Here is a 15369-nt window from a genome sequence, read left to right on the forward strand (position 1 = left end):
CGGAGGGAGGGTCTCGAGGCTGGCCCGTGAGGGGGGCAGAGCCGGGGGGCCCTCTGAGCTCTTCTGGGTGCCTGCTCAGGACAGGCTGCAGCGGGGCGCCCCGGCCCCAGGCTGGCCCATCCGGCGCCTTCGCGCAGCGCCTCTCCCTGGGGCTGTTGCGCGGCTCTGTCGGGGGTGTCCCCCCCCCCCCCCGCCCCGCGCAGGCCCCGGCCCGAACGGCGCCCTCTCCCGTCCCCCCTTCCCAGGGAGCCAAGGCGTGCTTCCTGCGGGACATCCCCTTCTCCGCCATCTACTTCCCTTGCTACGCGCACCTGAAGGCGAGCTTCACCAATGACGACGGGCGCATCAGCCCCGGCAGCCTCCTCCTCGCCGGCGCCATCGCTGGTAAGTGCCCCCCCAGCTGCCCCTTCCGGCCCCCGTCGAGCGGCCTGCCCTGCCAGGAGCACACGTGTGTGCACACGCGAAGAGCATGACACACGTGTGGCCGGGGGGGCAGAGCTTCTCGCCGCCCTCTCTGGGGGGAGCCTCGCATCGCTCGGTCTCGGGGAGCTCCGACGGACGGACGGGCAGGCGGGGAGCATCGGGCGTCGCCATTCCAGAGCTCAGAAGGCGCCGAGAGGAGCCCGGCCGCCCCCCCCCGGCCCGGAGCCGCTCCAGGCCGCGTCTCCCCCGTTCGCTCCTCCGCTGGGGCTCCCCCTCCCCGGGCCGGGCGCCCCGACGGCCTGTGCTTCTCCCGCAGGCGTGCCGGCCGCCTCCTTGGTGACGCCCGCGGACGTGATCAAGACCAGGCTGCAGGTGGCCGCCCGCACCGGCCAGACCACCTACAACGGCGTGCTGGACTGCTTCTACAAGATCGTCCGGGAGGAGGGCCAGAGGGCCCTGTGGAAGGGCACCGGGGGTACGGGGGGGCTGGGGGGTACAGCGGGGGCCAGGGGGGTATGGGGGGGCCTAGGGGGTACGGCAGGGGCACCGGGGGTACGGGGGGGCTGGGGGGGCTGGGGGTATGGCGGGGGCCGGGGGAGGCCGGGGGTACGGGGGGGGGCCGGGGGTACGGTGGGGGGTACGGCGGGGGCTGGGGGGGCATGGGGGGCCTAGGGGGTACGGCAGGGGCCCGGGAGAGCACCGGGGGGGCCTCGCCGACCTCACTGCCGTCCCTTTCTCTCCCCCAGCCCGGATGTTCCGCTCGTCGCCCCAGTTTGGGGTGACGCTGCTGACCTACGAGCTCCTGCAGCGCTGGTTCTACGTGGACTTCGGGGGCGAGTGAGTAGGGGGGCCGGGCAGGGGGTCCCGGCGGCCTCTCGGGCCCCGCTGGGATCCGCAGCGCTCACGGCCGTCTCACTTTCAGAAAGGCCGCGGAAGCGGAGCCGGCGTCGCTCGCCGGGCCCAGCCGGCCCGGCCCCGGCCCCGACCACCTCGGCGGCTACCGCTTGGCGGCGAGCACGTTTGCGGGGATCGAAAACAAGTTCGGGCTTTACCTGCCTCGGTTCAAGCCGGCCCCCCCCGGCCCCTGCGCCCTGGACGAGCCTTAGGGAGCCCCCCTCCCGTCTCCTGCCCGTTTCCGCGAGGCTTTGATCATGACCACGACGTAGACGCCGGCGCGCTCGGCCTTCCTGCGCCGGATCCCGTGAAGTTCCTGCCGCGATTCCTCGGGGGCCCCAAGGGGGACGCGCCGGGCAGGCGCTCGGAGCCCCGCGGCCGCCTCCTCACCTCGAATCATGTCCAAGATGAAGGGGGTCCCCGATCCCGGGGCCTCGGCGGGCTGCCTATTTATTCTGGAGGCAAATAAACCCTTTTAACAGCCGGCCGGCCGGTCCGCCTCTGCTTGGGGGGGACGGACGAGCCCTCGGACGGGGCGTGACGGGGGCGCCGAGCGGCTTTCGGGGCCAGCGGAGCGGGCAGGGGCCCCCCGAGAGCCTCACGGGGGTCGGGGAAGCCTTCGGCCGGGGCCTCCCTGCCCTCGAGCCAGCTTCGGGGCCGAAACGGGGCCTTGCTGGCCAGTCTGTCCGCCAGGGCCCGGCGCCACGTCCTCCCGAGCCTCCGGGCAGTGTGGAAGGGCCGCCGTCGCCCGTCGGGGCTGGGCAGGAGCTTCCAGAGGGAAAACCCCGGCTTTGAGGGGAGCCACGCCGAGGCGCCACCCCGCAGCTGTGGCGAGAGCCCTTCGCAGACTTCGGGCTAGTCTTGAGCTCTCTGCGCTCTGCCACCTGGCGGCCTCGCACACCTGTGCATTGTTGGTGGAGCTGCACCCCCAACCCATCGAGCCATCCCAAAAGGCTTTGGGAGGGACCCCACGAAGCAACACAAAGGAGCGGCCAGGGATGGGGACTCCCCGGATGAGAGGGGGAGACCGTGGGGTCTGCCGGGACGCAGGATGAGCCAGTGGGGGTGAGGGGGGCTGCGCACGCCCTCACTTCATTGCTGGTGCTCTGAGGGGGGGCTTGAAAGGGGGTACAAGCGAGGCCGCCATGCAAAGACTGGGGGGGCAGCTCCTTCCCAGTAGCCCCCTCCCGGGTAGGCTGCTCGCAGGGGCTGGCCCAGAGCAGACACAGGCTGACGGGGGCTTGTGGCCACGAGCTTGGAGGAGCCGCGGCCCCCCCACGCTGCTCCCAAAGTGACTCGTGAGCGCCCACATGTGGGCCACCCTGGACGGGCAGGGAGGTGGGGGGAGAGCCAGGCCCGGGGACGGGGCCTCCTGGGTTCCGGGTGGCCTCAAGCACTTCCTAGTAGGGTGACCCTGAGCCAGTCACTCCCTGGCGTGGACTCTCTTCTGCCCCTCCCCCCCCCCCCCCCCCCCCCCCCGTGTCCCTTGTGCGCCCCTCCAGGAACCATTTCTGGAGCCTCAGTGGGGGGGTGAAGATTAAATGAACTGTCCGACCCCCCCTTCTAGATTCCATCACCAAATGCCCCACATACACCTGAGTGACCCCCCCAACTTCAGCTGTCAAACAGGAAGTGACGAGAAGAAAGTCTTAAAAATGCCAAGAACTTCCTGTGAGGGTTCCCTGTCTGTCTGTCTGTCTCTCCCCTCCCCCTCCCCCCTGCCCCCCCTGCTTCCTCGCTTCACTCTTCCTGCACTTCAGAAGTAAACGGTCACAATGAATCTCTCCCGACCTGTCCATGATCCAGTCCAGCCTTTCCCATAAGCCGCCCCCTTTTAACCCCTCACAGGAGCCAGAGTGTGGCTGGGATCCCGCAGGCCGTGGGGGGGTTCCAGGAAGCCCTGTGAGGCCCAGGGGAGACGTGGATCTCCTGTCGTGGCACCTGTGGTGGGGGGGAGCCTGGAGGGCAGCCCAGCCGGCTCCATCTCCAGCCCAAAGCGCCGTGTTGCTGCTCCCGTTGGGCGGGGGGCAAGGTCTGACTCCCCACCATGCCCCCCCCCCCCCCCCCCGCCGTCCTGGTGGCCCAGAGATCGGGAGGGGGAGGGGGGCTGCCACGGAACCCCACGCGTGTCGGGGGCGCTGGATGAGCAAATCTGGGGTCAGCGCCTGGGGCTGTGGGGGAGGAGAGCACCGGCCACCCCCCCCCCCCCAAGCCACAGACACACAGAAGCCACAGAACTGCTTTTGTCCGTTTTATTGGCACTTCCGGGTCATGTTCAGGAAGCGGCCACTCGGGCCAGGCTGGGGGCGGTGCGTGCCGTGCATGCGGGGCAGGCCGGGCTGCAGTTGCCGCGGAGGCCGGGCTCGGGCACGGCCTCCGATCCAGCCCCCGCCACGGGCCTGGAGCTCGGGACGGCTCGAGCTACGGGACTGCAGAGGACTAGGAGCCGCGGGGCGGGGCGGGGCGGGGCGGGGCGGGGCGCGGCGCCCCGCTAGGCGGCCAGCTCGGCGCCGCCTTCCTCCTCGCTGTCGGCCCGGTTCGCCCGGATCTCCACCAGGGTCCGCGCGAGGCGGCTCCATTCGTCGTTGTGGGGGACGGCGAGCTGCAAAACCGAACGGAGAGCCGGTGAGTCGCCCCCGACGGCCCTCCGGCCCGGCTGACCTCGGACAGGCGATGCCCTGAGCTCCAGCCTCCTTTCCCACAATTCCGTGCTCTCCCTCCCCTCCCCCTCCCCTCCGTGTCTGTGTCTCCCTGCAGGGGGCGCCCTCTCTGTGGCTGAGTGAAGGAGGGGCCTGGACAGCAGAGGCCCGGGGGCTCCCCACCCCCCAGTCTCCAGCAGAAGGACCTGCAGGCGTTCTCCTGGGCCGCCCCGTCAGTCTTCCCTTGCTACAGATGGGGAAACTGAGGCAGGTGGGCTGAGTGCCTGGCCCAGGGCCTCCCAGGCTGGATCTGGCTCTTGCTGACCACTGGGCTGCCTTCTCCCGCCTGTGGCCGAGTTCCAGCAGCCCCAATGCCTGGCCGGGCCGGGAGGGAGGCCACACAAAGATGGCAGCCAAGGGCTCCTGGTTGGCTTGTAGGGGGAGAAGAGGGAGGGCCGAAGCAGGCCGGCCAGAGCCCGCGGCTCCCTGGCTCCCGCTCGCCACCCTCCCAAGCCCCTCCGAGGGAGGGAGGGAAGGAAGGCCACGGCGCGGGCCACGAGAGCTGTCCACGGGGCGGAGATGTGGGAGCGATTCCGTCCTCTTCCTCCTCCTCCTCTCTTCTTCCCCCTCCTCTTCCTCTCTTCCTCTTCCTCTCTTCCTCCTCTTCCTCTCTTCCTCCTCTTCCTCTCTTCCTCTTCCTCTTCCTCTCTTCTCCCCCCCCCCCCCCCCCGTGGCTCGCTCCTCCTTCTCTCCTCCACAATGCAGGCCACATTGGTGCCTCGATCCTGGGGGAGGCCACTCTGCTCCTGTGCAGTCAGGCCTGAGGCGACCCACCCACACAGACACGCGTGTGCCCGTGTCCGCACGCTCACAGCCCTCCTCCGGGGGAGCCGGCCGCAGAAGGGAGGAAGCCCGCCTGGCCCGAGACAGCAGCAAGCTCGGGGCGGCAAAGGGGCTCAGCCCGGCCCCTGCGCTCAGCACACACACTCACCCGGCTTAGCTTTGCACACGCGTGCACACTCACTCGGCTTAGCTTCACATGCACACACACTCAGCTTAGCTTCACATGCACACGCTCACCCGGCTTAGCTCTGCACACGCGTGCACACTCACTCGGCTTAGCCTCACACACACACACTCGGCTTAGCCTCACACGCACACACACACACTCACTTGGCTTAGCCTCACACGCACACACACTCAGCTTAGGTTCACATGCACACATGCACACACTCACTCGGCTTAGCCTCACACGCACACACACACTCACTCGGCTTAGCCTCACACACACGCACACACTCACTCGGCTTAGCCTCACACGCACACACTTGGCTTAGCCTCACATGCACACACACACACTCGGCTTAGCCTCACACGCGCACACACACTCGGCTTAGCCTCACACGCGCACACACACACACACACTTGGCTTAGCCTCACATGCACACACACACACACTCGGCTTAGCCTCACACACACACACACACTCACTCGGCTTAGCCTCACACGCACACACACACACTCGGCTTAGCCTCACACACACACACTCGGCTTAGCCTCACACACACGCACACACACACTCGGCTTAGCCTCACACACACGCACACACACTCGGCTTAGCCTCACACACACACACTCGGCTTAGCCTCACACACACGCACACACTCACTCGGCTTAGCCTCACACACACGCACACACTCACTCGGCTTAGCCTCACACACACGCACACACACACTCGGCTTAGCCTCACACACACGCACACACACTCGGCTTAGCCTCACACACACACACTCGGCTTAGCCTCACACACACGCACACACTCACTCGGCTTAGCCTCACACACACGCACACACTCACTCGGCTTAGCCTCACACACACGCACACACACACTCGGCTTAGCCTCACACACACGCACACACACTCGGCTTAGCCTCACACACACACACTCGGCTTAGCCTCACACACACGCACACACACACTCGGCTTAGCCTCACACACACGCACACACACTCGGCTTAGCCTCACACGCACACACTCGGCTTAGCCTCACACACACGCACACACACACTCGGCTTAGCCTCACACACACACACTCGGCTTAGCCTCACACACACGCACACACACACTCGGCTTAGCCTCACACGCACACACACACTCACTCGGCTTAGCCTCACACACACGCACACACACACTCGGCTTAGCCTCACACACACGCACACACACACTCGGCTTAGCCTCACACACACGCACACACACACTCGGCTTAGCCTCACACACACGCACACACTCAGCTTAGCCTCACACACACGCACACACTCACTCGGCTTAGCCTCACACACACGCACACGCACACACTCAGCTTAGCCTCACACACACACACTCACTCAGCTTAGCCTCACACACACGCACACACACACTCGGCTTAGCCTCACACACACGCACACACTCGGCTTAGCCTCACACACACACACTCACTCAGCTTAGCCTCACACACACGCACACACTCACTCGGCTTAGCCTCACACACACGCACACGCACACACTCAGCTTAGCCTCACACACACACACTCACTCAGCTTAGCCTCACACACACGCACACACTCACTCGGCTTAGCCTCACACACACACACTCGGCTTAGCCTCGCCCCCTTTCCACACGGATGGTGACTTCTCTCCGCCCTCTGCCGGAGCCCCCGGGGCCCCCACGGGCCCCTCCCCATCCTCCAACGCCCAAGCTCTCAGGGTGCCGCACAAGAGGGTGCCGGGAGCGGCAGAGGCCCAGGATGGGGGTGCCGGGAAGGCTGGTGGCGCTCCTGCAGCCAGGGATGGGACGGGCCGCCCTGTTCGGCCCAGGATGCACGGCGCAGCCAGCCTGGACACAGAGCTAGAGGACAGGCGTCCCCCTCCCCTCCCCCCGCACACAGGCTCCCGCAACCCCGGCCTGGATGCTGCTCCAGCAAGTGCGGACACGCGCCGCGAGGCCTCCCCCCTCGGTGCCCCGCTCTGAGCCCCTGGAAGCCGGGGGCGGATCCAGTCTGAGCCCACAGACTCGGCACAAGCGTTTTCAATCAGAGGACGCCCCCCCCCCCCCCCCGCGCTCATTAGCTCCCGTCTAAGCAAACTATAAATCGTGCCTAATTGGGCCGCCCGGAGAGGACGTGCGAGTCGGGCCGGCTCGGACCCGGGCTTGGGGGCCGCTCGGGCCAGATGGTCGGCATCAAGGCCGCCCTAACGAGATAACGTTGTTTATCCCGACAGCGCAGCCGGCCGGCGGCCTAATGAGAACCACGCGGCCGGCCCGGCGCCCCCGCGAGGCTCCCGGAGCTGCGCGAGATGTTATCGGCCGGAACGAGGCCGCGAAGGGCCTTTTCCTCATTAAGGGACCCCTCGGAGCCCCCTCGGGGATCCCCGGCGCCCCCCGGGCCGCCTCTGGGCATCTTCTCAGCCCACACTTTACACGGGGGCTCCCGAGGGCCCCGACACCCCGTTTGCCCGTGGGAAGGAGAGCCGGCGTTCCTGGCTGCCCGAAAGCCGCCCGCCCTCCCAGGAAACAGCTCGGGAGACCCCCAGGAGGCCGGAGGCCGGACAGAAGCAGAAGCGGCCGCGCAGCCCCCGCCCCTCCGGACCGCCGCCCAACACTGGTCGAACCCAGGCCGCAGCCGCGGGCCCTGCTGGCCGCCTCCTTGCCGGCGAAGAAACGCCTCCAGTTGTCTGCCCGGTGAACGGGCTCACTCGCACCCACAGCCCGAGGGGCTCCGGTTCGGCTTTTGTTTCCGGCTTTGCTTCCATCCTGCTGGGAACGGTCCACGCTGGGCCACGGAGGTGAAGGGACTGGCCCAGGGTCACCCAGCAAGGAAGGCTCTGAGGCCAGATTGGAACCCGGGACCTCCGGCCTCTGGGCCTGGCTCTGCGCCCCCCCCCCAGTTCTTGGGGGGTCTCCGTGATGTTCTACATCCCCGCGCAGCCCAAAGGGGGGGCCCTGAGGCTTCCCCTTCTCTCCCCCCTCAGATTGCCCGTCTGTTCTCCACGGCAGCGGCTGCCCGGCCAGCATCTTCCTGGTCCAGGAACCCCGCGGAGCCGCCTTTCCGGTCCCTCAGGCCATGGAGGGAGGACCGGCTGCTGAGCCCGGTGAATGGTGCAGCCCACCGTGCTCCCCCTCCAAAGGTAGGCCTCGAGCACCCCTCGGTGCCTAGGATTGTTGCAGGGCGCCCGGCCGGTGGCTCCAAGCCATTCCCCAGAACAGGACCGGAAGGGGGGCTCCCGGAACAGCCTGGCCACTGCAGGGCATTCTGGGAGGTGCGGAGGGGAAGGGGGAGCACAGGACCATCTAGGGGCTGCCACCCCAGCACAGCCCTCCATGGGGGGGGGGCTTGCCGTGAAGGAGGCCCCCCCCCCCCATCGTTTGCCCCTCCAAGAGAAGAGCCGGCTTTTCAGATCACGGACCATCCAGGAAGGGCCTCAGCCAGCCCAGAGCCCACCCCCACGGCCAGTTCCCCAGGCTGAGGAAGGTCTTCTGCACTGACACCCCCCCTTCCCATCGGGCCCTCGGGGACACCCTGACTGTCCCGGCGCCTCCGCTCTGGGTGTTCTGGGTACTCCCCACCCCGTCAGGAAAGCGACCCTGGAGGAGAGAGCCGCCCATCAAGTCTGTCCCCAATGAGAGCCGTCGGGGAAGCCCCGCCCCCCCTCCCCCGCAGCCGCGCGGGGCAGGCCGGGAAGCCGCGCCTACCTCTCCGACGTCATAGACCCAGATGCGCCCCTCCGAATCCCCCACGGCCACCTCCTTGCCGCTGTGGGCCCAGCGGACCCGGTTGAGGGCCGAGGCCCCTTCCACGGCGACGCTGGCCGTGGGCACCTGCGGGAGAAGAGAGCCGAGTTCGAGGGGCGGCGGCCCAAGTCGCTTCCTGGCCCCGCCCCGCCCCCTCTCACCTGCTCTGGGGCTCGGCGGCCGCCCCGACCTACCTCCGTGTCGCTGTTGAGGTCCCACAGGTCCAGGCGGCCCATGCCGTCCACGCAGGCGAAGAGCGCGGGGTGCGCGGGGGACCACATGACGTCGTACACGTAGTCCGCGTTGTCCTCGAAGGAGTAGAGCGCGCGGTTGTGCTGCGGGAGAGCGACGCGGGCTGGGCGGCCGGCCCCCCGCCCCGCGGGCACCCGAGGGCCCCCGCCCCGGCCGCCTGGCGCTGGCGCCGCCCCGGCCCCAGACCGTCTGGACGGGGCTAATGAAAAACTTTGCACGTTCCCAGCGCCGTAAAACTTCCCCACATGAAAGGCCCGGCCGAGGCGTGGGGAGGGGGCGGGAGGGCGAGGGCCCCGCGGGAGAAGGCGGGAGGCGGCCGCCCCCCAGCGGCCACTCGGGGCGCATGAGCGCAGCGAAGGCCGAGGCGGGAGCCCGGGTGGGGGTTCCGAGCCCGTAATTGGGCCGCATGCATTATTCATGCCGCCTCGAGGCAGCGCGCGCGCGGCTAATTTCTGCATAATGGCCTGCCTAATCCCTGATCAATTAAAGGGAAATGAAATGTAAATGCGGATGAACACCCCGAGGGAAGGCGAATTAGCCCGGGGCTCCCCCCTTGGAAAGTGGGCGGGGCAGAGGCCTTCACGTGGCGCCCCGCACAGGGGCCCTAACCCGGAAGTGGCCGGTTTGGCCCCCTCCGCTCCCCTGGGGGCCCTCCCCCCCCCCCAGGCCGCTGTCCAGGCGGGGAGTGGATCCCGCCAAAGCAGAAGCGGCACCCGCGGGCTCTCGGCCGGCTCCCAGATGCCCTAAATTCGTGCTGTCAGGAGGCCCCCGACTCGCCCTCCCGGAAGGGCTTCAATCTAGGCCAGGCCAACAGCAACCGGCCCCGGAGTGCTGGCATCAGCAGGGAGCGTCCGGCCTCGGCCTTCAAGGCCCTCAAGGGCTTCCGGGGGGGGGCACCTTCCTCGGACAGCCCCCCCCACCTCCCTACGAAGGCGCCCGGAGGCCAGACCTAGCTCCAAATGGATGCTTCCCTTTGGGGGGGACAAATCTGGGGGCTCCTCGCACTCGGATCCCCTCGCCACTTGTGTCCCCACTGAGCACCGGCAGGAGAAACCCCCAAGAGCCTTGCAATGGCCTCGGCTTCGGCCCCCCTCAGCCAGAAGGAGGCTGAGGCCCAGTGGGCGTCTCCTGCTCTCAGCTACAGGGACGGGGAGCTCACCCCCTGCCCGGGCGCGCTGCCCCCTCTGCTGCCCAGAAAGCATCCGTGACGCGGAGGGCGGCGGAGGCCGGGCACCTCCTGGGGGGGTCAGGGACTGGCCTCGCAGGGCGGGGAGGGGGCGCCCGGGCTCCCCCAGGCCCTTCCCCAAGCGGGGCTGGAAGCCACATGAAAGGCGTCTTCCCGTCGCCTGTGCCGCTGCGCTCCGAGAAGCCTCCTTAATCCAGAAGGCGCCGAGCAGAGAGAAGCTAATTATCTCCATCAAAGAAAGCGCCCTATTCAACAGGCTTGGACTGGTGGCGGCGGCGGGCGGGGGCCTGCCCAGGGCCGAGCCCCTCCCGCCCTGCGGGCATCTCTGGGCAGCGCTGCAGGCCTGGGCACCAGGGACCCCAGTGCCCCGGCTTTGGGGGGGACGCCCCCGCCACCCCTTCCGGCAATCGTGAATGTCATCCCGGAAGAGAAGCCGCGAAGGCCCAGCCCCGGCGACACCCCAGCCGTCTCCCCTCCCTCAGGTCCCTCCTGCGCAGACAGAAGGGGATTTCCCCCATCCCTGGCGGACCACAGCACTCTGGTGCTCAAGAAGCCCCTAGGGCTCCCTAGTGCTGCTGCGCCCGTCTGTCCCCTGTCCTGGGGCTGGGGCTCCCCTCCCTGCCTAGTATTTCCGCACTGGCTGGCACAGGGCACCCCCATTTCTGCCCCCACGTCCCTGGGCTCCCTCTTCTCCTGGGGCCCCCTTAGAGGCTCATGAAGGGCTGCCTCCTCCAGGCCTTCCCCGGGGCTAGTGGCCTCACCTTGCACCTGCTGTCCATGGCCAGGTGGCCTTGGAGTCCGGACGGCCCGAGTTCAAATCCAGCCTCAGCCATTGGACATTGGGCAAGTCTGCCTGTCTCGGTTGGCTCAGCGGCCAGAGCGCCCGCCTCCCAGGGCTGCTGCCGGGAGCGTGGCCCAGGGCCCGGCACACAGTAGGCGCTTCCAATGCTGGCTTTCCTCCGCCCTTTCTCTCCCCAGCGGAGCGGCCACGCTATTCAGGGGAGCCTTTATGGCGCCCGGCGGGCCTCGGACCCTCCCGGACCCCAGGACACGGTGAGGACGGAGCGGCGACACCACAGAAAAGATCTCCAGGAAGCGGGCAAAGCGCGGGCGCCCCAGGGCCGGAGAAGCGGCTCTCCCTGAGGCCGAGGGGCGGGAGAGCTCGGGGCGCCGCCGTCCAGGCACAAATCCCAGCGGCTGTCGCACACGGAGCACCCCAGAGCCAGCGAGGCCGAGCAACAGGCGGCCGCCAGGGCCGGGCAGGGCAGGGCACGCGAGGAAGAGGAGGGGGCAGCAGCGCCCAGGGAGGCTCCCGGGAGCGCCGCATTCTTGTGGTCGCCACCAAAGCCCAAGTCTTCTCCCTGGCGAGCTTAGACGAAGGGAGCCAAGAGAGGAAGGAATGTGGCGGCGGGGACAGGTGGGCTGTCGGCTGGGAGGGAGAGCCAGGAGGCCACAGGAAGAAGCTGGGGTGGAGGGGGCCGGGGCTGCTGCGGCTCCCCCCATGACAGGAGACCCCATTCCCGCGGCCGGTAGATCCGGAAGGCTTCCTGGAGGCGGAAGGAGGGGACCAAGGCGCTCATAGAGTTAACAAAAGGGCAGTGATGCCAGGCTGAAGACCAGATGCTGCTGAGCCTTGAACATCGGGAGGAAGAGCTTATGGCGGGTGCCACGGGGAAATGGGTGCTTCCTGCAAGACGATGAAGTGGGAGCTCCCAGGGGATGGGGCCAAGCTGGCCGCAGGCCCTAGATCGGCTCCCCCAAAGCCAAGAGCGGGTACAGTTCTGAACAACCACAGACCAAGGGGAGCTGGGGGGGCCGGGGGGGGGCACCAGGATCCAGGCGTGCCAAGACCATCCCAGAAGCCACACAGGCAGAACAATGAGACGGCGCAGCCCCTCCAGGACTTCAAGGAAGATCGGAGGCAGCCCAAGAATTCCAGGGGGAATTAAAGGATAAAGACAGGGCCGGGGGGATTCAGGGGATCCGGAGCAGGGGAGCTTTCCAAGGTCCCTCCCAGCCCCCGACGTCAAGGGCTCCCCACCAGGGAGGCTGGCCAGCCCAGGGACGTCGGGGTCCTGCCCAGGGCTGAGGAAGGAAAGGCTCCTCCAGGGCGTGACGGCACAAAAACCTCACTTGGCAATGACCAGGCTAGGGCCCCACTGCTCCTTCTCCCAAGGAAGTGGCCCGAGTTAGACACCTGTCTGTCTGTCTCTCTCCCTGTCTCTGCCCATCTCTATGTCTCGTTCTGTCTCTCTCTCTCTCTCTGTGTCTGTCTCTCTGTCTCTCCTTCTCTCTCTCTGTCTCTGTCTCTGTGTCTCTGTCTCTATCTCTGCCTTTGTGTGTCTCTCATACAACACACACTAGTCAACTAAATGGGCCTCAGTGACTTGCCCAGGGTCACACAGCTGGTGCCCAAGGCCTGATCTGACTCAGGAAGAAGAGCCTCCTGACTAGGCCTGGCACCATCCAGCAGCCCCAGAACAACAATTGCGGGACCCGAGGGGTTGCCACCGACCAGTCCTTGGAACGGGTTCCCCAGTGGCCCACGGTGTCCACTTGGCCCAAGCCTGGCCTTTTGTTTCAGAAGATGCCCCGAGGGCCGCGTCACTGACGAGCAAAGTGGCACGCGGCTCCCCCTGGCTTGGCTCCTTCTCCCCCAGACCCCGAGAGGCCCAGCCCCCCCTCGTCGTCGTCGCCCCCGCACTGGGCGAGCCCCTGCGACATGCTCTCCGGCGTTCTGGGGTTATGACAAAAGATAAAATCGGCCCCTAGCATGGAGGACTCAACGTTCGGTTTGTCCACTTGGGAAACCGAGTCTAGAGAAAACAGAAACGCACCCATATAAGCACGCAGCCCACATCTAGAAACAGCAATCGTGCTCAACTTCCTGTCGAAATGGCGCTCGAGCTGATCCAGGAAGGGGGGAGAGCCTTCAGGCAGGGGGCCCAGAGACAGCGAGAGTGTCCAGAAGAGGGAGAGGTGGGTGATGGGGGCCCTGGTGGGGGTGGGGGCTGTGATGGAGGACGTCCGGGCCCCAGAGGAAGGGCAAAGCCAGTTTCCAAGGCTCTGAGGGGGCTCTTCTCCATGAGGAAGACGATGCTGCCGGTGCAGACTGGTTCTCCCCACCGGGGCCAGGAGCTCACCACGGGAGCTCTCGGCGGCCGTTTCCCAGCTGCGAAGCCTTGACTGGCCCTTCTTGGGCCACCCAATGGCCCCTCCTCATCCGGTTTAGCGCCAACCCTCAGTCCTGAAGCTCCGAATCCCCAGTGTGGCCAGCCAGGTGCTCCGCCGGACAGGCTTGTCTGTGCCCACGGGGCAAGCGGCCCAGATCCCGGGCTGAAGCCATCTCAGGAAGGGCTGGGGGCTCCCACAGTGCGATTCTGCCCAACCCAAGGGGCAGCCTTCGGGCAAACGAGTGGGGAAGAGGCCTGGCGCATGCACAAGGAGGTCCCCAGCCGGTGGTCGGGAGCGAGGGCCGGGAGGAGAGCGGGGAGAGGAGCGCCCTCCGCCCTAGGAAGGCCATGAAAGCCTAGACCTTGGCTTGGGACGGCTGGGAAGATGATGGCGGCCAGCAGAGAGAAGCCCTCCCTCTGCCAAGCGGGTGTGGGCACAGGCAGACGGCAGGAGGAGCAAGGGAGCACCTGGCAGGCTTGTGGCACTCAGACCAGCGGCGGCCGAGCCGCCTGAGCCGCCGCCGTCAGCGCTATCTGGAAGCTGGTGGAAGGGAGGAGTTTCGGACCTCTTGCCTCACTCCTCCAAAGCCGGGAGGGACCAGAGCCTGCACGCTCTAAGCCAGCGAACTGGCCCTTGATAGTTCCAGAAGGAGCATTAAAGGGGCCGCCAGGGAGTATTTAGAAAAGGAAGGAGGATTTCCGAGTCTTCAGGGCTTCCCCCAGAATGAATGAGGTGCTGGGCTGCTAGGTCCAGGGCATGCTGCCAGGTGGTTTATCCGGATTGTGGCAAGGCCTGTGGATGCGTGGACAGGTGTGGACTCGGACACTCTGCACACAGCTTCCTCATCTGTAAAATGGGGATGAATGTTGACGCCACCTTCCTCCTGGAGTTATTGAGAAGCTCAGCAGCATGGTTCAGTGGATAGAGAGATGCCCAAAAGCAGTGATGGTGAACCTTTTACAGACTGAGTGCCCAAACTGCAATCCTCATGCTGCATGTGAGCCCTGGTCTTACCCCAGGCAGAGAAGGGAGGCACTGCCATTGGGCTCCTGGGCAGAGGGGCAGGGGAAGTGAGGAAAGTCCTCAGGGGGATGGAGAGGGGGAGGGAGCAGCCCCCTCCAGCACAAGTGCCATAGGTTCACCAACACAGCCCTACAGCCAACTCCAAGTTGGACTGACTTCCCGGTACCTAAAGTGGCAGAGGAGAAGCCGCCCTATGTTGGCACTGAGAACCCCTTGCTGGGGAGCTCCCTACAGCAAGGAAACCCTAGGTCTGCACTGCCCACCTCTCCCCAGAGGCCAGGAGGCTTCCAGACCACACCAGCTGTCTTCTCACTTAGCCCCCATTTGTACCAAGCACCTTGTGTGGCACAAGCCCCACGAAAACGTCCTCGCTTCTCTTGGCAGCACCGCCAGGTCTCCCCGCTGAGTCACGAGGGACGTGTGACCTCTTCTCCAGGAAGCCAGGCTGGCTCTTTGCAATCATGGTGCCCTTTTCGGGGTGCTCAGCGGTCCTCTAAAGATTTCCCCGGGGATGCCAGTCGACACCACTGGTCTGGAGTGTGGGCATTTCATGTTTGTCCCTTTTCAGAACATCGGACAGTGTTTGCCGTCGTGCCCTTCTCCACAATCCCTCGAGCTCAGCGACCAGGTCGGCCAGTCCTTGCAATGCCCAAGGACGGAGTTCTTCTGGGCCAAGCAATTCAACCCACGAAACCCATGCTATTTCCCTCGAAACTCATCTCTCCCCCAAATTCTCTGTACGCCAGCTTTCCTGCTCCACAGGTTTGCCTCTCTTGCACTAGTCAGCAGTTAGTAAAGCTAGTTGGTGGTCTAGGTCCTGCTAACAGAAAGAAAGCGAGTGACTCAGTGGATTAGAGTCCTGGGTTCAAATCTGCCACTTCCTAGCTGGGTGACCCTGGATAAGTCACTTGACACCCCTCCCCCATGTCTAGCCCTTACTGCTCCTCTGCCTTGGAAGCAGTACATAGGATTAGTTCTAAGATGGAAGGGAAGTGTTAAAAAAATCTGAA

At 66.3% G+C, this 15369-nt stretch overlaps 2 protein-coding genes across 4 annotated transcripts in view; one reads left to right on the forward strand and one right to left on the reverse strand.

Annotated features, from left to right (window-relative positions):
• The window catches only part of SLC25A13 (solute carrier family 25 member 13), a 47510-nt gene extending 45709 nt beyond the window's left edge, over positions 1-1801 (forward strand). For all 3 annotated transcript variants that reach the window (XM_056800609.1, XM_056800608.1, XM_056800610.1), the window contains 4 exons: positions 246-384; positions 740-898; positions 1170-1260; positions 1346-1801. In XM_056800609.1, coding sequence (XP_056656587.1) covers positions 246-384; positions 740-898; positions 1170-1260; positions 1346-1529 — 573 coding nt within the window. In that variant the 3' untranslated portion in view covers positions 1530-1801. The remainder of the gene's footprint in view (positions 1-245; positions 385-739; positions 899-1169; positions 1261-1345) is intronic.
• A 1754-nt stretch (positions 1802-3555) lies between these two features.
• The window catches only part of DYNC1I1 (dynein cytoplasmic 1 intermediate chain 1), a 111072-nt gene continuing 99258 nt past the window's right edge, over positions 3556-15369 (reverse strand). The window contains 3 exon segments of the mRNA XM_056800685.1: positions 3556-3919; positions 8686-8811; positions 8919-9059. Of these exon segments, the coding sequence (XP_056656663.1) occupies positions 3809-3919; positions 8686-8811; positions 8919-9059 (378 nt within the window). The 3' untranslated portion in view covers positions 3556-3808.

This window comes from Monodelphis domestica, chromosome 5, assembly GCF_027887165.1.
Source record: "Monodelphis domestica isolate mMonDom1 chromosome 5, mMonDom1.pri, whole genome shotgun sequence".
Taxonomy (NCBI): domain Eukaryota; kingdom Metazoa; phylum Chordata; class Mammalia; order Didelphimorphia; family Didelphidae; genus Monodelphis; species Monodelphis domestica.